The sequence below is a fragment of the Chaetodon trifascialis genome, chromosome 6 (assembly GCF_039877785.1).
Source record: "Chaetodon trifascialis isolate fChaTrf1 chromosome 6, fChaTrf1.hap1, whole genome shotgun sequence".
Taxonomy (NCBI): domain Eukaryota; kingdom Metazoa; phylum Chordata; class Actinopteri; order Chaetodontiformes; family Chaetodontidae; genus Chaetodon; species Chaetodon trifascialis.
Genome location: NC_092061.1, coordinates 7,562,376 through 7,588,279, shown reverse-complemented (window position 1 = coordinate 7,588,279; position 25,904 = coordinate 7,562,376). Strand labels below are relative to the sequence as shown.

Sequence of the window (25,904 nt, the reverse complement as noted above, 5' to 3'; positions counted from 1 at the left end):
ATTATCAAGTGTTTATTGTTGAGTCCTATTCACACTGCATGTGATGCATGCAAATGTAACTAAACCTCTTTGTCAAACTCTCAACACATCTGAACATGAATGACAGCTGCAAAAAAAAAAAAAAAAAAAAAAGAAGTTGGTGTACGATTTAATATGATTTTGGCACTTCTGTTAGCATTCAGTGGGCTTCACATAGACCTCAAAAATATAAAGCAACAATCATACATCTTCAGAGATTTATTTTTTTAAATAAACATTTAAAAGTCAGTATGTACAAAATGTACAAAAAGGCAACAAGGAAACAAACAACAACAACAAAAAAAGTCACACTGTAACTTTCAAATAACTTATGTTAAATGAACCAAAAATGAGTGAACATGTCACTTTTTGTCCAAATAAATCACGTAGATACTGAACACAGAATGGGCCCGACACCAGTCAGGGAAAATAATAAAACACTAGGAACAATAACAAAGGAGTGGGAATATCCAGAGTCCAGCCCTCTAGTGATCCTCCTCAGAGTCACGTAAATTATGATACCAACTTAAAACATCACTTAATGACAAGCTCAGTTTTCAGAGGAGCTTAGAAAGACGGTGAGGATGAAAAAAGGGAGCGCCTTTAATGCAGCTGTAGAAAAAAGTGTTGAAACTCACAATAGATTCGCAACTGACCTAGAAAAATAGAAAAAAAGGCTTTTATGTTACAGGTTTGTCTAGACGGGCTGAAGATAATATCATGTATATACTGTACACGTATGTGGCAGAAACAAATTATTGGCATCTTCAGAACTGATACTGTGCAGTATGGCTCGAGCAATATGGATATAACTAAAACTGAGATTGACACAGTTGAGCCCAGTCCAACCTAAACATTTAAGCTAGCTTCAAACAACAGCAGGTCGCAGGTATTATTTTGTCTTTTCGCAATTTGTCAGTAAACTTCTTCCCAGGAAAGCTATGTGCGTCAGGAAGGAGGGCCGAGTAGCAGCAGTAACCATCTCTAATAACACTGACCGTTATTTTCCTTCAATGCAGCATCTCTATGTCGCCAATTAAAGTGACTGGATGTTCATTTCAGAGCCCTCTGGTGTCACTACGCAAATATTGTATATCGTGGGTTACAATAATTACAAAAGACTGACAAAGTCTGCAAAGCATTACCACGGGACATACAGTCTGTGCGTGGCAGATGCAGCCAGAGCATTCAGTGTCCCAGAGTCTATCTGGCTCTGACGCGCAGAGGCAGCAGGACCCCTCTCTCAGCACATCCCAAAGGTCTCTCTTTGGGGACAGGCCTGTCTTGAGGTAGAAGACTCCCGTCAGCTCCTCTACTTATAGGAATCCCTCATCTTCCGTATGACTCCTCATTAATGATGGCTCTGACTGGGAGGATGGAGTTCAGGTCCTTCCTCTGGTGTAGTATCCGACATGACTGCGCAGACACAGACAGATAAGGAGCAGGAGGATTGTGAATAACTCATGGTTGGCCCACAGGGGCTTGGAGGAAGAAACAAAATGTGATGGGTTATCAGGACTGGCACGTACCTCAGAAAACTGATCTTTAATGGCATCAAACTTGATCTTCTCATGGACTGCCCTGGCAACGTTATTTCTTTCAAATGGCTCTGAAACATAAGGAACTGCTGTCACTCGCTGAATACGCAGCATTAGTGGGGACATTTCTTACAATGGCGCATCGGTTATTGTTGCAGTGGCGTGTTATGTCCATTAAAATGTTCACCTACCTTCCACACATATGAATTTGTTTCTCCACTCTTGAGAATTGGTCTTGGGAAAAGCTGTGGCCTCTCGAACAGAGATCACCTGCTTGTCCCATCTGCAAGATACAAAACAACAAAGCAAGGGAATTATTTAGTGCTATCGATACTAAAAATAAACACAATGACCAAGGTCCTCCAGGACCATAACAGTGGCTAATAAACTACAACGCATGCAGCCTTTATTGCCAAAAAACAGAGATTATTTTGTACCTTCCAGTTATTTTTAGTTTAGTTCAGTGCAGCATAAAACAGGCAACTGAAACTTAATGTGAACATGAAGCATTCTTATTTTAGTCATGTGATTAACAGTTTTGCAAACTCATTCTTATTGGTCTTTAACTCTACAGTCTTAAATGTTGGAGCTCCACTGAATGCATCAAATTCAAGGTACAATAACAGCAGCAAAGCCATGCAATTTGTATGCCAAGGACAAGAAAATGCAAAGTCACTCTGTATGTGTGATCTGCCTGAGTGTTTTTTTTTTAAATTGGAAAATGCAAATATCAGTGCATGTTTGCATGCTGAGTTTTAGTTCAACCTTGCGACTGTGGCATGGCAAGGTAACACACATACTGCAAAAACAGGGATCACGGTATGTCATGTTTAATGCTGTGTAAGGCCAAAGGTCCCACCTGCTCCCGTCCTTCACCCAGAAACATGAAACCAGAGAAGAGGATGCAGGGCAGAGGAAGGAGAGGAGAGGAGAGGAGAGGAGAGGAGAGACAGGGGACTGGTGGGGGAGAAGACGTTGGCCAGAGGAGCAGGAGATGAGGAATGGGAGCAAGAAAATGAGCAGGCAGAAGAACCATGGGTGCATCTGAAACACTAGACTCTGTAATGTGATGTCCTTAGGAGATACCTGAAGTATGTGGCATAGTATCTGAGAAAGCCCAGAAGCAGCTCTCCGAGAGAGGACTGGTTTCTTGAGATGTAGGGGGGGATGTGTTTGGGTCCCTCTGGAACCATGTCAATGTCAACAATGGGATTAAAACACTCCTGAAAATGAAGGCAGAGGGGAAAAGGAGAAATACTTGAAATGCTTTCAGTGTAGCATAGATTCTTCCTTTGCCATTAATGAAGCAAAGTATTTTTACAAAAAGAGACAGAGAACACGAGTAGAAAGACGTTTATAAGGCAAAGGAGACACTTACTGGGTAATCCCTCTGTAGAGAGGGAAGCACCGGTTCTTCAAGAGCTGTAAAGAAAGCAACACATATAAGATGAGATTCACAAGAATTCAAAAGTACCAATGGGAATGAAAAAAAGATTTTGTCTGTGTGTGTGACTGTACTGACTCTGGAGGTAGTGCAGCACCATCAGCACCAGCGTGTAGCTGCTTAATGTTCCTTTGCTGGCATCATTGATTTGTTTGTGTCGGGCCCATTTCTTGACAACGAGGATCATGGGTCTTATCCTGAGATCAGCTGAGAGAGAAAACACAAGGTCAGCAGGTCAAACCAAGACACTTTGTCATCCGCCTCTCAAGAAACAAATGCACCACTTGCAGTTGGACTAATATGCAGAGTGATCGGTCAGTCAGAGCTGACTTAAAATTAAACAGAGGAGTTTTGAAGAGCTGCTGCCGTGTAAATCAAGGTATTATTGACTGTCTCACCCACCATAGGCATAACTCCTCAGAAGGAATGTGTTTCTGATGCCCACTGTGTTGTTGACATTCAGATCAAACTCCAGATCACTAAAGACAAGCAGAACAGTCACATTAACACTTCTCTCTAACTTGATGATGATGATGTTGTTAAAAAAAGGGGCTTTAATGACTGTTTTGATCCTACCTGCCTTTCTCTCTGAACCTGAGGATCGGCACTTTGGCTCTGATCAGCTGAATCCTCTCTACATACGCTATGAATCGAAACAAACATCGTGAGATTAAGCGTAGTTGCGGTTTCCTTTTCAGCAAACCTGAAACTCATTATTCAATGGGCAAATAGCTCCACCTGGTGGAGTCTGTGGCAAATGTGGGGGAAAAAAATGGTAGAACTTTGTTGTCATATGCAGCAAAGCTAAGTAAGAAATAAGTAAGTTGGATACGATTAAGTAACAGTTCTTCCAAGCATGTTAAGAGGACATTAAATTATTCTAACTGATATGATATTCACAAAAGTGTTTTCATTACTCACGCAGTGATCTGAACAACCTTCGGAGGCCAGAGAGGACACGAATGGGATCAGGTCGTTTCTGAAACAGAAAAACATGCAGTTGTTTAAAAGGAAGTGGGTATCAATAATTGTACACGCACACACACACATTTTGGATGACATTCACGGTGCAGTCAGAGATAACTCACGTTTCCTTTGAGGACCAGACACAGATCAGCATCACTGCTCCGGCAGCCCAAACCATTCATAGAAGATCCAGTCAAGTAAAGTCGTGCCACTGCGAGAAACAAACTTGGTGAACAAGAATCACAAGTGGATGACAGAGCAGAGTGTGACCGTGCATTTTATACACACCTGCATAGTCGCGCTGTATGTCTTGCTGTATGTCTTGCTGCAGCCGAGCTCGGATCACCTCCTTCCGGTTCAAATCAGAAGATTGCTGCTGGCACGCCTCAAACAGCTCCACCATCTGAGCACTCAACTGAGGGCACAAACGCAGGCACACTGACGAAACCACGCATACTTGCATGAACACACAGACCCGCTTTATGTATATTGGCTACAGTTTAAGGCCATCCGAAAATACCTTGTCCCCTGCGCAGACCTGCAGGCCGTCGGAGCTGTCCGGGACAGCAGGCACCTGAGGGTGGGGATGGGAGTGCGAGATGGGATACGAGCGATCAAAATCAGATCTTGATGATCCCGCTACCGCTTGCTCAGGACGATGAGGTGGAGGGGTCCGAATTAATGGGGAACCGACTGATGGGTGAGAAGAGGATTCGAGGCGTTGGCGCTTCACAGCGTATGAGCTGTATTCAACATTGTGCCTCCTGAAAGACAGATAATGAAAGTAAAAACTCTGACATGGCATGCGACGCGGAAAAACTTGTACTTCTGGTCAATCTTCACTTTGATGAATAGGAGAGTAAAAACTTACTCAGCTCAAATGCTCCTTACATGAATATACAAGTGTATTACAATGCAAGAGAGCGACATTGGTACAGCATGTGTACATGGACCACAAACTACTAAAGCAAAACTAAATAACTGCATCACTCAGAATCAGGTATCATCAGGTCCCTTACATTATCAGGGGCGTCGGGAACATCAACAAGGTGAACACCTTATTACTTCCAGACACCCTATGGACAGCCTCCATTGTCTTCAAGAAGTAATTCATTAACAATACTTGTGCCAAGATCATGGCCAGAACATGTGCACATAATCATATACATCACATTAATTGACCATATTTAGCAGGTTTCATGCATTTGCTTTCAAACTCTCCCCACAATATGTGACAGGAAGATGTTTATGAAGTGGAGGTGAGTGTAAAGACATGGAAGAATGAGAGCTATGAATAAAAGGTGAAATTACATACTTGCGCCCATTGGTCATAGTTGGTGTTCGAGGAGGAAGGACTGGAGAAATGGATGGTGTGGGCTTCCATTCATATGAAGGCAGTCTGTCTAGTCCAGGGACACGGAAGCTGACAAACAGGCACATATTATTGCACAAGTAAGCGTTATAAGTCTACTATTTTACTGAGGCCGTTCATGTTTAGCTCAACAGGGCAGTTAGTTTCTTCTTTAGGCTAACCTGTTGACACCAGCCAGGCTTTGGTGGTTGTAATCGTAGTACCGGGTCACAGGGGGCGGTGGGTACAGGCCGTTAGTGTAGGCTGAATGCCCCGTCGGTGCAGCGCTGCGGTTGAACATGCTGCGGTTCTTCACAGACCTCCAGCATCAACTCTGCTGATTTCCTGAAACAAGCACAACAGCGTGACAATAAAGCTGGCGTCGTCAGCAATTAAACAACTAATCTGGCTATCACAGTTGATGAACTCCTCACTCAGCAATAATGGTCATCGCCGGAAAAGTTACTGAAGAAACCAAAACTTATCGGTGATCGCGCAACAAAGCGAGCTAGCGTTAGCTCATACCTTGTTAAAGCAGCGCTAAGCTAGCTTAGCTAATTCAAATATCGGTAATGATATTATCACAAAACTAAAACTGGTTCTCTGTAGACTCGTGTCAGGAGTACGTCTGTGTAAATGTGTCACTAAATGTCACTAAAAACTAGTGATGGGTCGTACCGTGCCGACGCTTCGGAGCGTGTGTCGACAAATCCCGGAAGTGTTTAGTGAAGCGCGTATCGACGCTTGTGTCGTTCACAGCGAGTGACGTCACTGATGACGGTCGAAGCCTCGCTGGCTCAGGAATTAGTTCGACTCTCGGCGCGATTTCTGAACATATATATACAGCAATGGATCCGCTCACACTTCGTGGGTTAGTGTTGGCGATTTGTTGGTTTGTGTGTGACATAGAGGTGCATTTTCTTACGCTGCTGCTTATTTTGATGGAGCCTGTGAGAAAGAGAAAGTTCTGATCTCTCCCAATAAAATAAGTACACTTACAGTAACATTATTACATGTGTTTTATGTTTGTTATGCAATGTACTATATTTTTCACTGTCTTTTCTTTTAATCCAAGGTGAAGTGTTTGTTGTGTGCAAAAGAATTGGGGTACAACAACAACAACAACAACAACAACAACAACAACAACAACAACAACAACAACACATGCTGAGGCGTTTCTGTGCTTTGCATGAAAATAATGAGGTGAATGTGGCTGGACCCAGCACATATTTTGTTTCTGAATAAAAATGGATAATTCACTGTCCTTCATGTTCACAAGCATGTCCACTGCTGTTTACCTTGTTAAAACACTGCAACAGTTGTAATTGTTCCCCTGTCATTATGAGTTATTCAAACACTGACAAAATTATTTATTGTTAACATTTGACAAGTAATATTAGATTCCATTGTACTGTCATGTTACGTACCCATAATACACTAAACAAAAAAATTAATTTTATTTATATGAATGAATACATGAAAGATACCTGAAATGCATCTTTTAAGATGAATCGATTTGTTTTACTTGGCAGTCATTCCCATGGCTGCACCGTTGCAGGACAGTCTTGAGTGTATTATAAATGGATAAAATTACCAATAGTATATCTGGCTGTTTAACAGTCCATAACAGGTTTGTGTGCACATGAAGCCTTGAGAAAAAGGGACCTTTTTGTGAACCATTTGGCTGGAAGGCTTCAAAAAGCTTCGTCTCACCATCACTAGCTCTCACCATACCCCTACAGGTGAGACAGAATAATGCACATTTTCACCTCTGATGATAGTTCAGAAAGTAACATTGTGAAGCTTTTGTAGAGTGAGTGAAGTTGCTGAGTTATTCAAAGACATGTTGGTACACTTCGATCATTTGTGAGATGACCTGTGTTTATTTTGGCTCCTCAGCTCCGGTGCAGAAGCCTCAAACATCGGGATGAATGTAAATACAAAATCCCTCCTATGGAGAAGATTCACAGATGCAGGTCTCACAGATGAAAAATGACATTTATTTCTGAAATTACAATCATTAAACAAATGCCACAGGACTGTTTCACAGTGGATGATAGCTGCATAACTGCTCTGAGAACAGCCTGGAACATTATTTTCCTCAGTCCCTGTTCTAGATTCAAAGGGCTTAAAAGTTTTACTCAGACAAATTGTGCTTATAACTTATTTGACAGGGTCCTATCCTACGGCTGTGTTTACAGTTGTAAAACTGGGGTAGATATAAAAAAAAAAAAAAGACCGTGTCAGAACATCACGAAACTCCAACTTCACAACACATCTCATATTTTGTGTTTCCTGTGTGTTTTGGCCACAGAGCCTCAGCATAGCATTATTCTCACCCATGGAAACAGCTTCTCAGCACACACTGAGGCCAGGCAAATACAAGCCTCGCAGAGCTTTTGAAGGAGCCCAAACCAAAAGCTATTTCCCCAATAATCCTTTATGACTTTATTTTACATTCCTGAGCTACTTCGTGGTTCAGGCTGGGGGGTGCAGTGAGATGAAGTAACCACAGCAACTTTCGGCAGAAGTTGTGTAGAAGGTTGAAATGAAGCACAGGAGGGTTTTTTCTCTCCATTGTTAAGGCTCTTGTTGTGGTGGCACCATTTAAATTACAAAGCTGCCTCCAGCAGGATGAAGGACTGAGGTTGTAAAATAACTGAATTTTGTTTAAAAAACTTCAATTTTGTTGTTGTCTACTTGCACCTATTCAAAGTGAAATGCCTTTTTCACAGCACACACTGTGACTTCACTGTGTCATAGTTGGATCCCACGGTCGCTTAATGATCAATCAAGTGTCCCAGTAAACTATGAAGTGAACCAGCATACCCACTGCGCCTTTTTCACAGCAAATATGTCGACATGTCACAGCAGGAAAAGCTGCAGCAGCTGATTCAATGAAATTAAAGGATGGGTTAATCATTTTCAATGTCTGTCTCAATAGTCAGGTTCCCACACAAACAGTGGAACAGGCTGTGCTCGCTGTGATCAGTCCAGTTCATTCTGGCCACGAAGAGATCTTTTCCCAAAAAGCGCTTTAAATGTAAGTGATGGAGAGCAAAAATGTATTTCACAGATTATCTGAACTTTATGTGAGGTTTCAGCAGCAGAGTCAGACAAAACAAGCCAGAATCCTCCAAAGATACAGTCTTTTTTTAGAGGAAACTTTCCCTCTTTGTGTTTCCCTGGTGGAGGAATTTCAACAAAAAGGGGGAAATTTGTACTGAAAGGGAGACTTTGAAAGACAATCACTTGGTCTAACTATGATGTGTCAAGTCCCATAAGATTAACATTGACTGGATTTTGTTTGCAGGGATCATCATAGTGGCTGATATGAACAGGAGGAATGATTACAGCAGGTGAACCTGTTTCATTGTCCATATTGACACCTGACTGTTGCTTTAACACAGATTTGTAAAACTGTCAGTCTGTCCTTGAAGTGGAACTGAGCCATTTATTGAGGAACTAGTTGCACCTGTGTCTCTGCTGATTTGATTACGGATCAAAACATCAGCAAAAGAACCTGAAACTGAAGCAGCAAATTCATCCATTATTCGTGTTGAGAATTCCACCTGTTTTTCCTTTAAGAACCGGTCAACATGTCTGCTGTGATCATTTTTACAATCCTGAGTTTGACATCTCTGTGTTTACATTTGATTTTGCAACACTCACAGTGAGGCTGCGGCAGCTCACATGTGCTGCGATTACTCATTTTAGTGTACAGCATGTTATAAAGAAGGAGGAAGGCCTGCCCCCACAAGCAGCGCTCTCTTTCTTTGTCTGCGCCTCTGAGTCACACACAAATGCATATATATCACATTATATTGTTTCATCCCTGTCCTGTTTCCTACTTTATTCATAAGGTTTTAACTGGCCTCTGCTTGTCTTTTTATCAGTTTTACAGCATGGTGCTTCAGATTGAAAGCTCAAAGCAACCCAGTAGTTTCCCCAAGCTGCTGATGGATTTCGTCTCTCAATACTGCTTTAAACTGCCAAAGGAGAAAAAATGCCAGCACAGAAAAAGGTTTTAAGCTCTGATTATTCATCTTAATCTCAGGCAACTTTTGGTTACAGCAGTGTCAGCCCCCTGTGTTAACTCAGTTTGCTTGTATGGCACATTATTAGGTTTCTGTGTTTTATATTTTTCATGTGTCTCTTTTGTAGCCGTTCTGGAGGCTTCACTAAAGCCTCTGACCTACTTCAAGCACTTAAGAAGATGGAGGAAAAAGAGACCGCTGGGGTGCGAAATTCAGGCAATGATAGAAAAAGAGGGTTTCCGTCCGCCTTTATAAGCGATGCCTAAGGCTGGAAAGAGAAGCTGATATAACGGCACTGCTCACATGATTATAGACTAAACTGCTATAGGCAGCAACAGTGAATTTTGTAAGCTTTGCATTTCAGCATTTTCTCTTTCTTTCTGATGGTGTAAGACTCAAACCCTCAATCATTGTAATGTATTGGTAATTACGTCATAGATGTAAGTTTGACATATTCATAAAGAACTGTAATACAAAGCTGTATTACAGATTGTGCACTGAAAAATGTAATTAAATCATTTATTTTTTTGCTTCTGTTAGCATCTAGCAATTGATTTATGATCATGTCAAGGGCATTTTCACAAATGATCACAGGGTGGCATTCCATTATCTGCGCTGGATATTGACTACGAAAGGAAAAATAATTGGACAGTGCTTTACAAAACATCCCACAGGCTGCTGTTAATTAGAATCCTCTGACGCATGTATCAACAAATTCTTGGTTTACTTTACAAATATAGGAACAATTATTAATTATTGGAAACAAACATTTGCTGCTTGTTACACTTTAGCGTAGTGTGATCTATACCTACCTCTCAGTATTTCCTATGTAAGTATATATGTTACTGGGCTTGTAATACATCCCTGATACAAAAAAAATGTGAGGACTGCAGCACTTCCATGTGCTCGCCATCTGCCCTTTCATTTCATAAACTCCAGTTCTTACAGTGTGTTGCATCAGTGTTTTTTAAGACATGCCTTCTCATTTACAAGGTATGAGAGATGGAATTTAAGGTTGTTTGAAATAAATTCAAGATCAGTTCCTGTTGGTCTAGCCGACCGTTTGATCTATTCCTCCCTGTAAATGCCACTGGGTTCAGGTTTGAGGAAATAAGGGAACCAAATCTATGGAGTGATTGTTCTCAGTGAGTCCATAAAAAATGTGTAATCTGATGTTAAAGAATTCTTAAATGTTTTTCTTCACTTGTTTTGCTTGCATGCGGTTATATAGGATTAGAATAGTCAAGCAGATTAGAAATTAGGCCAAAGTAAACTAGATTTTCATGTGCACCTTAAAAGCTCATTAAAGAAGAGGAACAATAAGTCACACACACCATCACGTCAAAGATGACATCAGGTGCAGGACTTATCCCCATCGTGGTCTGATATACAGTAAATACAGTAAAAACACAGTTGACTATTTAGACTCCTCCTCCTAACCTTCATGTTTGTTCTAAAATTGCACAACATAATCTCTAAACCTCATGGTGATTGTCACTCGCCTCATTATCACAGTGGCAGGTTGTTTTGTTAGAATGAACTCATGTATTCTTGACAGCTGTTATTCTGGGCCGCGGTGCATGCTGGGAGCTGCTCGTTGGCCTTGGAAACATGGCGTCGCACTGACAGCTGGGAGACTCTCATTATCTTCACCAGCCACTGACACACCGGCTGGGCCGTAAGCGGAGCTGTCTGCGTCCTGAATTTATCTGTGAAATGAGCTCTCTACGGATGCAGTGTTCGTCCTGAAAAGACTGCCGTGTCCACGGTGCGGTGCAATAACGGATTTTGTACGGGTGTCACGCCCACTCTGCTCGGTAACGTTACAACGATAGCGTACGGTAAGTTAGCTCCGCTTACAGCTAACGAAGCCAGACAGCTAGCAACCACTGCTACCACGACACGACCACCCATGTTATCTGAAGAGGACCTGCCACTACTGTCTGTTCGCCGCTTGGCTGTCTTCTCTTTGCTGGCACCGTAGTTCTCCAGTCTGCCCTGTCAAACGCCACCGTCAGACAAAACGGCGACGGTAACGGCAGTTATGTTATTGTAGCTCGCTAGCAGGCTAGCTAGGGCGTTTCTGTCATTCTGCCACTGAATTTTTAATGTTCGACCCCTTTGGCATCACTGTTGGAGGAGAGAGCGATGGGCTCCGGGGCTGTAGATTCGTCCCAGTGGCTTTCGGTGAAGGAGGAGACCATTTTCCTCCACGACGGACTCATTCGGGTCACAGATCTGGCGGAATTGCCCAGTGAAATTGGAGTGTCGGAGCAGGGGGACACCGAGCAAGAGGTGGGTGAAAGCCATCTCACACACACGTTCATACACACCAAGATTTATATATTGAAACACATGCTCACAGCTGTCATAAGGGTGTCTTTTTGTTTCTTTTGATTTTAAATTGTGTTTTCACTGTGAGGTGCTACACCACCCTCACTGGTAACGGCAGCGCTAACGTTTGCAAGTTTCCTGCCCCAACGTTACATGTTATTGACCCACTGTCAAACTAGCAGACGTTGTCATGTCACTTCCTGTCATGTCCTTCAAAATTTAAGTAATTCAAACCGAACGGCGGTGAAAATTAGGTTATGCGGTCACAGTGTTTCTTCTAACGGCACGTCCAAGTGATGATATGTTTGATTTGCTGTTTAAAATTATATTCAACTAACTCAGTGTTCCTATGAGGTGGCGCACACGCTTCACTTCTGTACGTCAGGTGTCAAGTTGCACCACCTCAATTTCACTGGTAATGCCAGTGCAGCAGCTTTCCTGTGCAGGCAACGTCTCAAATTTCACCAATCGGTAAACATTTTCTTTGGGTCCACAAATGACAGTGTGGAGAACTGTTTCTGTAACATCCATATTTGTTTAAATTGTTTAATCTACAGACTTTTGGTAATCTACTTACATCACTGCCAGGTGTTGCATACTTAACAGTGATCGTCAAAAAAACTGCTGTAATGCTTTATGACTTCTAGTTTCGTCCTCAAAACACAGGGAAACAACGTTATCTCAGGTGCTGCATGGTAAACAGTGGGTACTTCTGGAGCCTTTAGGTTAAATTTGCTCCAACAGCGCGATAAATAGTTTGGACTGGAAAATAGGCTTTTATTTTGAAGGTAAAATCTGGAAACAGGACGTGGCTATGTAGTGTAGTTTCGGGGACTTTACGGTGATGCAGATGGAAACTTCGACCTAACAATGTTACTACCTGGATATTTCGGTACTCAACCATGTAATAAAGCTAGAACTTGTATTATCCACCAGTCTGTAAAGTGCATTTGCCGGAATACGTATGTTAGCCACAATAGGGACCGTAGCATTGTAATTATTGCCATTGCTGCATGTGTCATTTAGGTTAGCATTTTCAACCATTTTTTAATTAGGTAACCTTAAATTCATCCAGCAAATACATGAGTCCCATGTATCTAAATTTACCAAGAGTGCAATCAACCAGTCCTAATTTCCAAAATAGTTCCAATGTTTTGAATCTATTGAATTTTAACAAAAATGTATGCTTGAGAATTTGTTGCATATATGAATGTGTAGTACTTATTTTGAAAATATATTTGTTTGGTCAACAGCATATAGCAAGCTAAAAAATAAATTGAAGTTCAGTTTAAAATTCTGTAGAAATTCATATTAATTTGTTAATATCTCAGCACATGGTTGTTTTAGAGAATGTTATAACAGTAGTGAAGCTCACAGCTGTATAATGGGAGAAGTGGTGTGTTGGCACAGTTCCACACTTCATAGTGGGAAATGTTTTTTACACTGGGAGTATGCTGAAATTGGTGTAAGGCCTCTGTCAACAGCAGACACTGCCTGCTTGAGTAAACTCTCACAATGTACAGTGTGGCACATTGAACTTTACACGTTCAGTTGAATAATCCTAAATCCTAACCTCAGTTTTTAACTGGCGCTGTAAGTGACCACTTTGTTATTTGTCTAATACCAGATTATGTTCAGGACAAATATTCGTAATGTAATCAGCAATCTCATATGATATCAGTGCAAGTAGTTATAGTGTTTGACACATAGCAGCTGCAGATTGCTCCTTCACCATTCAGCTGTCAGACACATTCAGTGTATTTTAGCTGGTTTAAGTATATGTAAAACATATGTTAAATCTGCCGCTCTGATAGATGACAGACTACTGCTTAATTAATGAATGTGAACAGCCTGGTTTGAACTTGAAACCTCGCCCTGTTTCATTGACTTGTAAAGCTCAGCAGCAGACATGCAGTGACACAGCTTCTGAACTTGTGCTTTTTGTTTAAGCTGCTCTACAACAAGAAGAAACAATGTGGATGTGCTGGTGAAGGCAGGATAACTAACAGCTGGACTTTTTCACTTGGGGGAATGCACAAGTTGTTGCTAAGAGTACCACTTTTTAGATAAATACAAAGTACGTACACTTGATGCGTTGGATAATGTCCCTAGGATCCCTCAGATAATTTAACCTGAGCAAAAATGGTAACATGTATGTGGGTGAGACTCATTGGGTTGGCATGTTAATTAAAGCTTTTTTGGAAATAGGATGGTGCACAAATATAGACAGTCTTGTACATAACAAGATACATTTGATATTGTGTTGTAAAATCTGGACATTTGTTTGTTGGTGTCAGACTGCTATGAATGCTAGGTCGTAGCTCATACCAAAACACAGGCCTGTCTTATTATTCAAGGTTATATTCAGATTCTCGACATTTCTGGCCTTCTCTGAGTCCATCTCTGAGACTGACTGGGTCACTCAGTGCTGTTTTCGTAGGTGTTGTGATGCTGACTATTTTTATCCACTTGCAGCAGTGTTTTTCAGAGAAAGGTGGAGAAGGCCCAGCATCCAGCTAAGGAGTGTTACTGTAACATTAGCAGCATTTCTGAAATTGAATCAATACAAATTGTGCCTGCTAAATGGCATAATGGGCTTTTTTCTAGTCCATGATTCGTGGGCCACAGAGTGTAATCAATATCTGAAATGCTGCCTAAGTGCACATGAAGCACATTGCTTCACTTGTGATAGGCTGTCCTGGATGTGTGTTGCTATCCCTGACCATTATGCTATAGACCAAGGAACTGTAGACACAAGGCTTAATTTTGTGCAGATGATTCATAGTCGTTCTGCGGAAATGCCCTAAGTTCTACCGATAAATCATACGTGTGATCGAACTTATTAGCTTAGTTTTAAACGTGAAAGTTTGCTGCATATTAGCCGGCAATGTAATACACCCTGTGGATGAACCGATTGTTTGTAACTCTGCTGAAAAGGAGACCAGCCCATCGCATAGTTTTGTTTAAAGACCCCAGTTTAGAAATGTCCACAGACTATGGATATAAAATGAACAGACAAAAAATTAACAGAAAATATGTTAAAGTAATATGATATAACATGATATCAACCCTTTGCTTTTCTCAACACATAAAAATAATTTCTTTGTGCTTTCATGTCTCCATTATAGACTAAATGAAGGAATAAACTCACACTTTTTCACCAAATGTTTTCTTCTACTCCCCCTCCACCCCGACACCAACCCCTGCTGTAGTTGCTTGTTTGCATGAAGAACAATTCAAGCTGTATTATTACTCCATATAAGATTTAGAAAATGTAGCCTTTCCTTCTTCATACTTCTGTTTGCTCTCCTATTTCCAAAGTGGTGTCCATGTTTCTCCACAGATATGTGCAAACAAATGCAGTGTGTCAGGTGTTGGTAGTTGCCAGTTTCTGAGGAAAACAGAAAGCGATCTGGTTGTGTTTGCAACAGCTGTGCCAACAATAACACCACTTGGAAATGCCAGGGGGAAGAGGGAACTTGAAAAGTTGTCTGTTTGCGCTTTAATGTAAACTTATATTTTTCCTGCTTTACTTCCCTGCTGTCCTCCTGTCTTACAGATACTAACATTTGAGACGAAGAACCCGGTAGAGCTTGCTGAGCGTCTGCGCGCTGTCTGTGGGAATCAGAGCAATGCATATGCACGCCTGCTGGAGTACCGTCTCAATGCTCTGCGTGGCCTGTGGGGGGCACAGCGGCAGCTGGCCCTGGAGGAGCAGCAGGAGCGAGAGGGAACTGGAGGGGCTGATGAGGAGACCTTGGCCTTGCTCAAAAGACAAGGTCTGCTCCAGCAACCCGAGCAGGCGCCCTTCACCTCCCGTGTCGGTCTGCTGCTGGTCTTCCCCCTTTTGCAGTCCCAGACTCGCAGTGACCCGGCGCTCTGCGGGGTCACAGCAGAGGTACTGCTAGCCTGCCTCCGGGACTGCCAGCCGCTCAGCCTCAGCAAAGAGCCCGCTGACTGCCTCAATGGCCTGGAGGGGCTGCTCTGCTCCTGGCTGGAAGATGGTGCCCATGAGTCAGGCCAACAGCGGGGGCAGGCTCAGACGCAGATCCTTCACACACACAGACAGAGGGAAAACGCTGCTGCTGCACTTGTGGCACTTGCCTGTGCCAGGTGAGATCATACGTTCTGTCCTTGTTGTCCCACTTTCACATTCCTCTGTTGGCTCTCTTAGACAGCGTTTTGAACCACCAACATTCACTAAATGGCTTTTAGATTGGCCAAACACTTTGAAGAAGAGCTGTCGTTACTTTATAAGTACGAAGAACAAGTCATTGAGAGGCACAAGCAGTGAGAATAACTTGATAAAGAAAGCATCTTAGTGAAAATACTCTTGAGTTACTTTGTCAGTAACTCTCCTCACAAGCAGGTCAGTTATTCCTGGCAGCCAAAGCTAAAATAAGCACATAACTGACCAACTGATTAGTTTCTCTCCTCTCTCTCTCAGTGTACATGCCACAGGAATGATCATGCCTGATTCAGTGCTCAAAACCGCAATCCAACATACACTGTTGCAGTGTCACTGCCGTGTTTGCACAATAACATAAAGGAGTAGCTGAACTTTTGGTGATTGTTATTTGTATATATCTTTAAACTTACGGGCATAAACAGACTTCCTGCTCTCTGTCAGCTCAGTGTCAATGCACTGCCCTGATGCTCTGAACTCGAGCTAGCATTCACAGTCAGAGCTTGCTGTGGCTGCAACTGTGCTCTGTTAGCACGAGCTACTTACGCTGTTTGAGCATGATGCTTGAACAGAAGAAACATGTGTTGTTTTGCCTCCTGCTGCAGCTTCAGCCATTATTCTACAGTTGGTGAAATCTGTGGGGCAGCAGCAGAGGGCCCCTGGGATAGACAGGGCTGGGTGGGGTCGTGATGACTCTTTTGCATTGTCTTTTGCTCACATGCAAAAAACGCACAGTACCAAAAGAGGTTAAATTGAAATTGAATGTAATTGGTTGGATGTTTTTTTTACATTTGTCACCTGCAGAATGTGCTTTTTTTTTTTTTTTGCATATGTGTCTGAACTCTGACTTCTGCTGGTGACAACTGATCTTGACTTGTCAAAGCCAGAACTCTCCATTCTTTGTTCAGCCTCTGTTGAGGCTGAGAGCTCTTTGTTGTGGGGAACCATCCAGCCCCGATGCCTTTTCACCGACACTGGGACCTAATTAAAGAGCTATCAGCTTTACTCCCCCGCACCAGTGATGGGGTCGGTTAGCAAATTCACTATGTAGGAGGGGAAAGTAAGCTAAAAGACTGCCATGTTTACACAGTGAGGTGGAGAAGGGGACACTGACACGACTCGCGTGTTTTGTCTGTCGCCTGTGGAACATGTAAACACTGAGTCAGACATACATTCCTGCTCAGCTCATGGCAGGATTTCCCCGGATTATTCCAGCGTCCCAGTAACTCTGTCACATGCTGCTGATCACGCAGATCAAAGTTCTTTGATTTTTGGAACTTCTTTGCAAACACACACATATGGTGACATGTCAGGTGGTTAACTGTAGAAACGAATGTCAACACCACATGCATCAATATTATCAATCAATAGTGTCAGTCAATAGTAATCAATATCATCGTATTCTTGGAGACGTTTTCCAGAGCTGCAGTTACAAGCCTTGCTTCTCTTGTATCAGAGACTGCCAGGACAGCACTTCAGCAGACCTCTTCTTGCATAGATCTTCCCCCTGAATATAGAATTACTTGACTGTATTCAGTCTTGGATGAGGCGCAGCAGTAAATGAACACTGCACAAACTTAAGTAGGTTGCTCATTACACCCTGCAGAGTCACAGCGTAAAATAATCTCTCAGCTGCACTCAAATGGAAAAAAAAACAACTTTTATTCTGATTCAGAAAAGATTGGGTTTTAATTCCCAGCACATTACATCGGAACCCTCCGTAAGTCAGGCCAAGTATTATTTCATTTACATCTCCAGAAGTGCGTAACAATGAACTTTTCCTTGTGTTTCATGCTGAGGCCTCCTGACTAATCTGCCAAACTTCTCTTCAGGGGATCTCTGAAGACCTTCATCCACACAGTTCACCTGCTGCAGAAACAAACTGATCTGGGCCACCTCCCTGTGTCAGATGTCCTATACAGGTGAGTGTCAATTAATCTGAGAGGACCCTGCCGTTATTAATGACTCTCCCAATGAGTAACCACTGTATCTTTACTGCTTCAGACTCTTGCTCCTGGAAGGAGGCCCAGGCTCTCCATCCTGCCTCCTCGGGGGCAAACATAGTGTGTCGTGGGGATTTGAGGACATGCTGCCCACACCTGATAATTCTGCTGGGGGAGCAGAGAATAAAGGTAAAAAAACTGTTTAAAAATGTTTGTGTGATCAGCCTCTACAATTGTTAAACCAAAGATCTGAATAATAGGTCAGCAGAGATGCAGTCCTTTCATGTGCTTGTGCTGAATGATGTCTTGCACACATATCTAGAGGGCTGTGCATGTTATATTCTTTCCAACATAATACTGCCCTGCTTTCTGATTTATTTATTCACCTTTAGATTATTTATAATGCCCTTTGTCTGTAATGCATGAAGTGTGTGAAATCCCATCCAGAATGGAGGGAGGAGAGTGCGTTGCCTGGTACAAGGCTCCTTTGGCCTGATTTTACTGTATATGTGTAGTGAAGAGATTAGGGCCTATGCTGAAACTAGAGAAGAGCTGTGACTGTGAGAGGTTTAGGAATAAAGCAGAGGAGGAAAGAGTGATGCTCACTCTCCAGCAATCCATCAGCTGACCTTGTAGAGTGATGAAAGCTGATCAGGGGAATATATCCATAGAGAGGTTTGCATATTTACATTTGAAGCAAGCCTTACACCAGATCAGTTTTGAGTCTCTGGAGGCTTCACAGTCGTCATAATGAAGAATTGAATGAAGTAAACAGATGTCTGACCTTGCTCAGCATTCTAATTCTCCACGTCCACTCCCCTGTCAATACCTCCCTGACTTTTCATTCCCATTATCTGTCATTAACCTTATATTAAATTCTTTCTGTCCCTGTGTCTTGCAGACACTGACCTAGGTCGCTGTCTAGCCACAGACGGGCTCTATCTGTATACCACTAACTCCTCTGGGAGAGGACTCAGCAAGCTGGGCTCTGGTTTACATGGGACACTGAGGTAATGTGACACTCCTTCCTGCCTGCCTTCCTTTAGCCACAGCATTCAGAGAACAGAAAGACAGAAAGAGAGTGGGAAACACTAAAAATATCCTTTATCACTTACCCTTCCCAATGCAACAATGGTGTTATTTCCTAGATATTTTTGATCCAGTATCTGCAGTACAACATCACATCCTCCCTAACTGTCTTTGATTGATTTAGTTGATTTTTAAAAGGGACAGAAGGGCGTCTGCTCTGCATCTTAATTCCACGCCGTGGTAGCAAATTACCCGATTTACAAGCAGAAGGCAATTTCCTTCTGCAATGTCTTTTCAGAATTCAAAGAGCCCAGAGATCATTTTTTACTCTGTGCAGAAATTATATATGTGCCAGGTTTAGGACTATGAGATAGCTAATTTTATGCGAGCAGAATCTCAGTCTTCAGTCTTAGAAAACAAACATTTCAGTAGGGAGATGAGACTCGGTACAAGCCACGCTACAGCATTAACATACTGCCAATAGCACAACTCATAGCGATGGCATGCAGACAACTAGGTTTGGGAACCCACAACAGCTTTGAAATACTGCACCACCTTTCCTGTAGGACATACTGTCGGTTTGTGGGAAGGATTGTGATTTTAATGTCAGTCAATTTTTGTATAATGTGATGGGATATTTTCACAACTCATTTTGCATCGAGAAAAGAAAAATCAAGTGTTCAGCAGAATACAGTACAGACCAGTGAAATAGATGCACTGTGTGTGTTTTGTGCAGGGGGTTTGTGTACTGTCGAAATGAAGAGTTGGAGCCTGGCTGGGTGGTGTTCAGCAGTGGTCGCCTCCTTCACCGGCCTTCCTCTTTTGATGCCAAGCCTCATCAGCTGTGCCAGGTCATTGACCCCTTCACCCTCCAGGTAATGTGGGGTCTCATTCCACTGTTTTCAATTTGATGCTGAATCATTCAGTACACTTGACATTGTAAGTCTTTTATTTCTAACATGATTCTCACATATATATCAGGCATGAAGGCTCACAGTGGGGCAGCATTTCTCTCTATTCAAGATGCAATAAGGCCTCAATGCAAAAACATATATGAGAAGAAGAGGCAGGGTGTGGAAGAGCAATAAACATACATATATGAATTCGTACAAAGGCGGAAGTACATAAAAGCTATGATCACTTTAACTGTGGCCATTAAAATCCAACCAGCTCTTAAACATTCAGCTATAATGACGAGTGCAGTCATTTCCAAGGCCAATGCTCTCTGCGCCGTTTCCAGGTGTGCCAGATTGTGCCCATGCCAGCCCATCACTTCCCTGTGGGCAGCAGCATGACCACGCTGCACCTATGCTCAGATGGAACGTACCTGTACTGGGTCTGGTCCCCAGCCAGTCTCAATGAGAAGACGCAGAAAGGCCATTCTGTCTTCATGGATGTCTTTCACCTGTCTGTGAGTACTTAATGCCCTGCCGTGTACGGTGGTTTCAACTGTATTCACTTTGTTTATGGCTGTGTTCCATCTTTTTTCTCTTCCCCGCTCCACGGTGCAGACGCAGACGGGGTTGTGCGTCGCAGACATTTTGCAGGAGAGGGTTATTCTTACTCGTAAGGAAGGCGAGTCTTCAAAGTGCTTGAACGAGCTCCTCTTGAGTCGAATGTCACGCTTCCGAGCCTCCCATTCTGCCACATTGGCTGCTCTAACAGGCTCCGCAATCACCAACACTGTCAAAGAGGAGCAGTCTGGTAATTCATCAGCTAAACCTCATCCAAAAATCCAATATGTTTTACTGTGCAATTCATGCGGATCATATGATAATCAAAATATTCTCTGGTGACAGTTCTCTGTTTTAACTCTTTTCTAGCTGTCAACACTAGCTGTGGACTCCCTCTAAAGACCCTGAGAAAGACCCCTATGTATGTGTGCGGAACCTATCTAGTGATGCTAGTCTCACCTCCTGGTGTATCGGGGAGCTCTGCCACACGCTCCCTATTTGGGGGTACCAGCAGCCTGTCCTCTCTCAAAAGTAAGAGCACACACAGACACTTGGAAATCCTCATTGTGTTGAGTTTTTTGCCCTCAGTTCTGACAGTTTTGCCATGATTTTGTCTGTAGGAATCTCAATGCTTTATACTAAATAGTGTTGTCAATGATGAGTTTACTCACTAAACTTTTATTTCTTGTCAGTATTAGCCTCCAGTCTGGTTTTTAACCTGGCTGATGGTCAGTTCAGCAGCCGCGCAGACCTCATTGATGCTCCTGGCAGTTCTCTCGGCAGGGGAGCCCAGGTTGCAGGGCTAGGTGAGCTCAGCTTTTGTCACATTCTGCTGTTATGTGTTGTCCTCACAGAGGATACCCTCACAATGCATTGCTGATGTTAAGTGACATTTATTCCTGTAATCTTTGGCTTTGTAGGAGCATGTTATGATGCACTAAACAACTTGATCTGGACCTGCTCCAGTGATTACATAGATCAGTGGTGCAATCCTGGGAACCAAGCCTTTCATCATGTGTGCCATAGGCTCGGTGTCAGCCATGTCATCAAAGAACCCAAAGGTAGATTAAAAAAAGCACTGAAACCAGCAGATGCTGATTGTATGAGGTTAAATCAGAAGTTTGAACGACTGCAAACTTGTTGTTTCAGAGGAAACGGTGGCCACTGGCGAGGTGATCAACCAGCTACTTCATCACGTAGGTGCTATGTGTATCCACCAGCTCAACCTGCTGGCGGCCAGCAGCAACAGCCTCCCCCTGGGGGCGCTACTGGGTAAACAACATCCCATCGAGGCCCGTCACTTTAGCAGCATCTGTGACATCATGGAGAAGGCCATGGTCAATGGAGACACCTGCATCATTCGCTGCATCTTGGTGGTGTTTCAGGTCTGGATGAGGTTTAGCTTGGGGCAGTTTTTGCACAAAATGACTCAGCTGTTTTCTGTGTTGTTAATTTTTTTTAATTTTTCTTTTTTTGTCTGCCCTCTCCAGGTGGTTTTTAGGTTTTTCAATCCTCAGTCGGAGCAGAATAGGGAGAGTGTGCGTCGTTCAGGTCTACTTCTGTGGCAGCTACTCATGGCTCCAGTGGATCAGATAGGATCAGAGATCCAGAAAGAGGTGTGCTTGGCCATCAGGTAAGTCAGACATGAAACAGAAATGAGAGTTAAAAATGTTGTTTTGTATAATCAGTGTTCGCAATAATTTTTAAATCTTTCCCCTCTGCCTCTGTAGCTCAGGCCTGAATACGTTATATCAGGGGGAGGCTGAACTTAATAAACTGCTGAAACTGGTTTTAACTGAAGGTGATTGTGAAAAACACTCATTTTACTCACGTTACACACTTTAACAGTTTGTTGTGAATATACCTGATATTATGTGTATTTGTGTGCAATGCTCAGGTGAAAGGAACAGTGGCCTGTCGCAACTGCGTGATGTCATCCTTACCAACCTGGCAGACCAGCTGCAGAAGAATAGATTTGGAAGTGAAGAAGATGACCATTACAGGTAAGCTGCTGTCCTTTAAACATAGGGTGCAATGTCATCGCTCATAGCCTTTGATGACCAGCACAGAACAACGGCATGTTCTTAGCTTAAAAACATAAGTTAGCTTCCTGTAGGTATGTTCTTTAAAGTGATAGAAGTCTGCTTTTCACAGACTGAGCGATGAGCTGCTGCACTGCATCCTCAAGACTGTAGTCCGGGAATCCTGCCTCCTCATTACCAAATGTCAGACTGTCGCCCGAGACGATTTCCAGAAGCTGCTCTCCACTGTGCCAGTATGGATATCAGCTCAGCAGAACAAAATGCCATCTGTGGCGAATGGGATCGCATGTTTTGCAAGATTGCGCTTTTACAAACTTGATGCGCTTTTCCCTCTCCGTAGGTGGTCTCACCTAGTCTGCGCTACCTCATGGCTGTTCAGAACCACCTCCTTAGTAACACCATTCTTATCCGTCCGGATGATAATGACGACAGTGACAGCTCCCTACAAGGGGAAACAATGAAGGTACAGGTAAACATCCCCTTTAAATACCCCTACCTCTTTGCACGTGGAGTCTGTGTTTGTGTCTGGCAATAAGAGATTAATGTTCTTATATGGCGCTGCATAGTATTTTGTCTTCTTTGTGATTTTAATGACATCAGAGTTATATTAACAGGATGTCTTGTTTCTAAATATCGCTATTTATCGCTAATAAAAGTCTCATCTGTAAACCGGCAGCTCAGATTGTGCTAATATATGAAGTTTAATAGTCTGTAGACAGGAAATTAGGAGCATGTTCCGTATTGTGTGAAAGAGATACTGTATGATCGTTGAAAATCATCGAAGCAGAAGTTACGAAAGTGTGGGCCTATGCTGTGTTTGGTCCTCAGGAGCTCCAAAGCAGTATCCTGTCCCTAGCAACCAAGATCTTGGTGGGCTGTGATGAAGTGCTGGAGACCCTGCAGCAGGTGACCACAGCTCTCATTAACAGCGATATCCCTGACAGAGAAACCAGGTAAACTTTTAACTGCGTCTTTTTAAAAGTAGCCTTCAGGGTGGGAAAATAAGCCTTTGGTCAGCCGGTCCCAGTGGCTGCTGGATGCCTTTCAGATCTACAAGCCACTTATTTTTTTTCATTGCATGAGCAGCCTAGCCAGTCTCGACTACTATAACACCGTAATGTAGCAGACAAAAATCAAACCAGACACGATGTTCTCTCGGTTGGCTCTAATGCACTGTTCACCGTGAAACAAGATATAGCTAAACCTGAGTAATGCTGCAGCCTCCTTTTAAAAGAATAAAAGAGTGCATGAGAAATCATTTATGGATGCAGGTTCTTAAAATCACAGTGGCTTTTTGTTTTACCTCTTCAGTTTTCCCCATTTCATACCTTGTTTTTCTGCCTGGGATCCATCACCTTAGCATTTTATTTTTCTCTCTTGTTGTTCAGGTTGAAAGGCTTGGAACAGGTAACCAAGGCCACCATGCTTGGGCACCTTCTGCCGGTGTTGCTCACCACTTTGATGCACCCCAATCTGCAGACCCTCACTCTCGCGGACGCCCTCATGCCTCAGTTGGTGCAGCTGGTCCTCTACACCAGCCAGGTTAGAGTCTTCCTAGTCCAGAAGTCATTTGTTGTGTTAAATTAAAAGTTTTTCCTCGAGTGGAAAAATCAGTCATTGTAAAAGTATTTCGTTTCACTCTCTTTTTATCCAGACTGCCCTGCTATTAAAGACTCAGTCTCCACTTTTCACTGAAGAGCCTGCACTTATGGGTGGCTCTCTGGGGCAGGGGGCGAAGGCATGTGCTGCAGATGACAAGTAAGTTTTCTGAGGGTCCACCATAAGAATGTTAAAAGTCAGTAATTCACAAAGAATCCATCACACTACGCTTTGGATTGCTTTGCTACAGAATTTATTATTTTAATGAGCAAAGTCTTATTTCATCATGATCATAGAAGGACTTGTCGTAACTTAAGCTCTGTCATAAGCTTGTTTTTCTAAAGCCAGTAATTTGCTATTAGAATTCTTGATGAACGTGAGGAGCCCGGTTTCCTGACTGGACTGAAGATCCCTGCCCCATGGGCTGCTGGGAAGACAGTAGAGACTGTGCACCCTGTGAGGGACAATTACAAGTTCAAGGAGACGGTACACATCCCAGGAGCCCGCTGCCTGTACCTTCGCTTTGATTCTCGCTGCTCCTCACAGTATGACTATGACAAGGTACTGACTCCCTGAGCTCTTACACATAATGTATGTCATTTCTTAAGCATAGCAAAGCTATGGTTGGGGATGTTTTCCACTAAATATATTCTCTGATATTTCAGTTGGTTATCTACGCTGGTCCTAACACCAACAGTCGTAAAGTAACAGAGTATGGAGGGAACACTCTGGGATATGGCAGTCGCAGTGTCTTGGGGACAGGATGGCCCAAAGACCTTGTCAAGGTGAAACAAGTTGTTGTGCACAAACATGCACCGTGAACACAGTGCATGTGCAGTCTTGAAGAGATAGATTTATTCTGTGTCCTGTTTTAGGTTGAAGGAGACACTGTGACGTTCTCCTTTGAGATGAGGAGTGGACGTGAACACAACACCCCCGATAAAGCCATGTGGGGGTTCTCCTGCACTGTCAGAGCTCAGGTAACACATGGGAGCACTGGCATGTGCCAAACATCTATATATACCGTTGTTTAATCACACTGGCAGTGTGAAATATGAGGAACGACTGCTAATTCTGCAGATGCTATTTGTTTCTGTTTTCAGGAATCATCAGAGGATGTCTCTGGAGGCCTCCCCTTCCTGGCAGACCTGGCACTGGGTCTGTCAGTGCTGGCCTGCTCGATGCTCCGCATTCTATATAACGGTCCAGAGGTGACCAGAGAGGAGGAAGCCTGCCACGACTTGCTCTGCTCAAAGCTGCTGCAAAGGTGACGCAGCTAAACAGAAATACCACAAAATGTCTCCTGCTGAAATTGATTGCCTGTGTGATAAATGTAGTACACTGTATGAAATGGTACACATCTTTCAGTGGTGTGTAGTTGCTGTCAGAGAAGATGACCGGCTGGTGACACGCTTTGTTTTTTGCTTAGGTGTCAGTGGCAGGTGGAAGCAAATGGCGCAATCTCTCCTGCCCTCACACCCAGCCCTTCACCTCTGCCGCTCACTATTGAGGAGGACCGGGAGTTCACCTACCCCTCTGATGTCCTCATCCCACCCCCAGGCCTCATGCCCGGCACCTATTTTGACTTACCTCGAATCCGCCTCCCTCCGGGCATCATGGGGAGGCTACGAGAGGTGTCTGGAAGGGCTCGACCGCAATTCCGTCCGAGCATCAAGTAAGAGGGTCATGCTGTCACAGCACAGATGGCATGCATGTGACGTCACTGCTCACAGAAAACAGAACAGAAGAACAAAAACGTTGCTAGAATGTTAAAGCATTGTCAGTCAGGCTTTCAGAAATCCAGGCAGAAGCTCTTAAAGCATGCTGAAAACTAAAGAGGTGAAGCGACATAAAGCAACACTTTCTAAGACTGTTTAATTGCAAAGAAGCCAGCCCACAGTTATGTAATGAAAGGCTGACACAGTGTGCTTTAGAATAGAACATCTAGGCTTTTGTATGCCTT

General features: G+C 43.2%; 2 protein-coding genes across 6 annotated transcripts in view; one reads left to right on the top strand and one right to left on the bottom strand.

Annotated features, from left to right (window-relative positions):
• Nucleotides 1–222: 222 nt before the first annotated feature.
• On the bottom strand, nucleotides 223–6,041 carry tent2 (terminal nucleotidyltransferase 2). The gene is made up of 15 exons (XM_070965448.1): nucleotides 5,996–6,041; nucleotides 5,500–5,662; nucleotides 5,282–5,389; nucleotides 4,487–4,730; nucleotides 4,255–4,381; nucleotides 4,089–4,177; nucleotides 3,922–3,979; nucleotides 3,577–3,643; nucleotides 3,403–3,479; nucleotides 3,079–3,207; nucleotides 2,935–2,978; nucleotides 2,643–2,779; nucleotides 1,748–1,839; nucleotides 1,548–1,627; nucleotides 223–1,434 (listed from the first exon to the last, which is right to left on the bottom strand). The coding sequence occupies exons 2-15, from the start codon at nucleotides 5,616–5,618 to the stop codon at nucleotides 1,348–1,350; spliced, it is 1,458 nt and encodes a 485-aa protein (XP_070821549.1). The 5' UTR covers nucleotides 5,619–5,662; nucleotides 5,996–6,041; the 3' UTR covers nucleotides 223–1,347.
• Nucleotides 6,042–10,973: 4,932 nt separating this feature from the next.
• The window catches only part of LOC139332113 (probable E3 ubiquitin-protein ligase HECTD4), a 36,216-nt gene continuing 21,285 nt past the window's right edge, over nucleotides 10,974–25,904 (top strand). For 2 of the 5 annotated variants that reach the window (XM_070963828.1, XM_070963827.1), the window contains exons 1-25: nucleotides 10,974–11,649; nucleotides 15,248–15,801; nucleotides 17,707–17,796; nucleotides 17,879–18,006; nucleotides 18,719–18,827; nucleotides 19,583–19,721; nucleotides 20,087–20,257; nucleotides 20,358–20,550; nucleotides 20,670–20,831; nucleotides 20,993–21,106; nucleotides 21,221–21,361; nucleotides 21,450–21,685; nucleotides 21,791–21,933; nucleotides 22,031–22,101; nucleotides 22,198–22,303; nucleotides 22,455–22,575; nucleotides 22,683–22,811; nucleotides 23,171–23,295; nucleotides 23,731–23,884; nucleotides 23,997–24,100; nucleotides 24,304–24,502; nucleotides 24,607–24,726; nucleotides 24,817–24,921; nucleotides 25,045–25,208; nucleotides 25,371–25,616. In XM_070963828.1, coding sequence (XP_070819929.1) covers nucleotides 11,503–11,649; nucleotides 15,248–15,801; nucleotides 17,707–17,796; nucleotides 17,879–18,006; nucleotides 18,719–18,827; nucleotides 19,583–19,721; nucleotides 20,087–20,257; nucleotides 20,358–20,550; nucleotides 20,670–20,831; nucleotides 20,993–21,106; nucleotides 21,221–21,361; nucleotides 21,450–21,685; nucleotides 21,791–21,933; nucleotides 22,031–22,101; nucleotides 22,198–22,303; nucleotides 22,455–22,575; nucleotides 22,683–22,811; nucleotides 23,171–23,295; nucleotides 23,731–23,884; nucleotides 23,997–24,100; nucleotides 24,304–24,502; nucleotides 24,607–24,726; nucleotides 24,817–24,921; nucleotides 25,045–25,208; nucleotides 25,371–25,616 — 3,971 coding nt within the window. In that variant the 5' untranslated portion in view covers nucleotides 10,974–11,502. The other 3 variants (XM_070963829.1, XM_070963831.1, XM_070963830.1) reach the window with 3 other exon arrangements.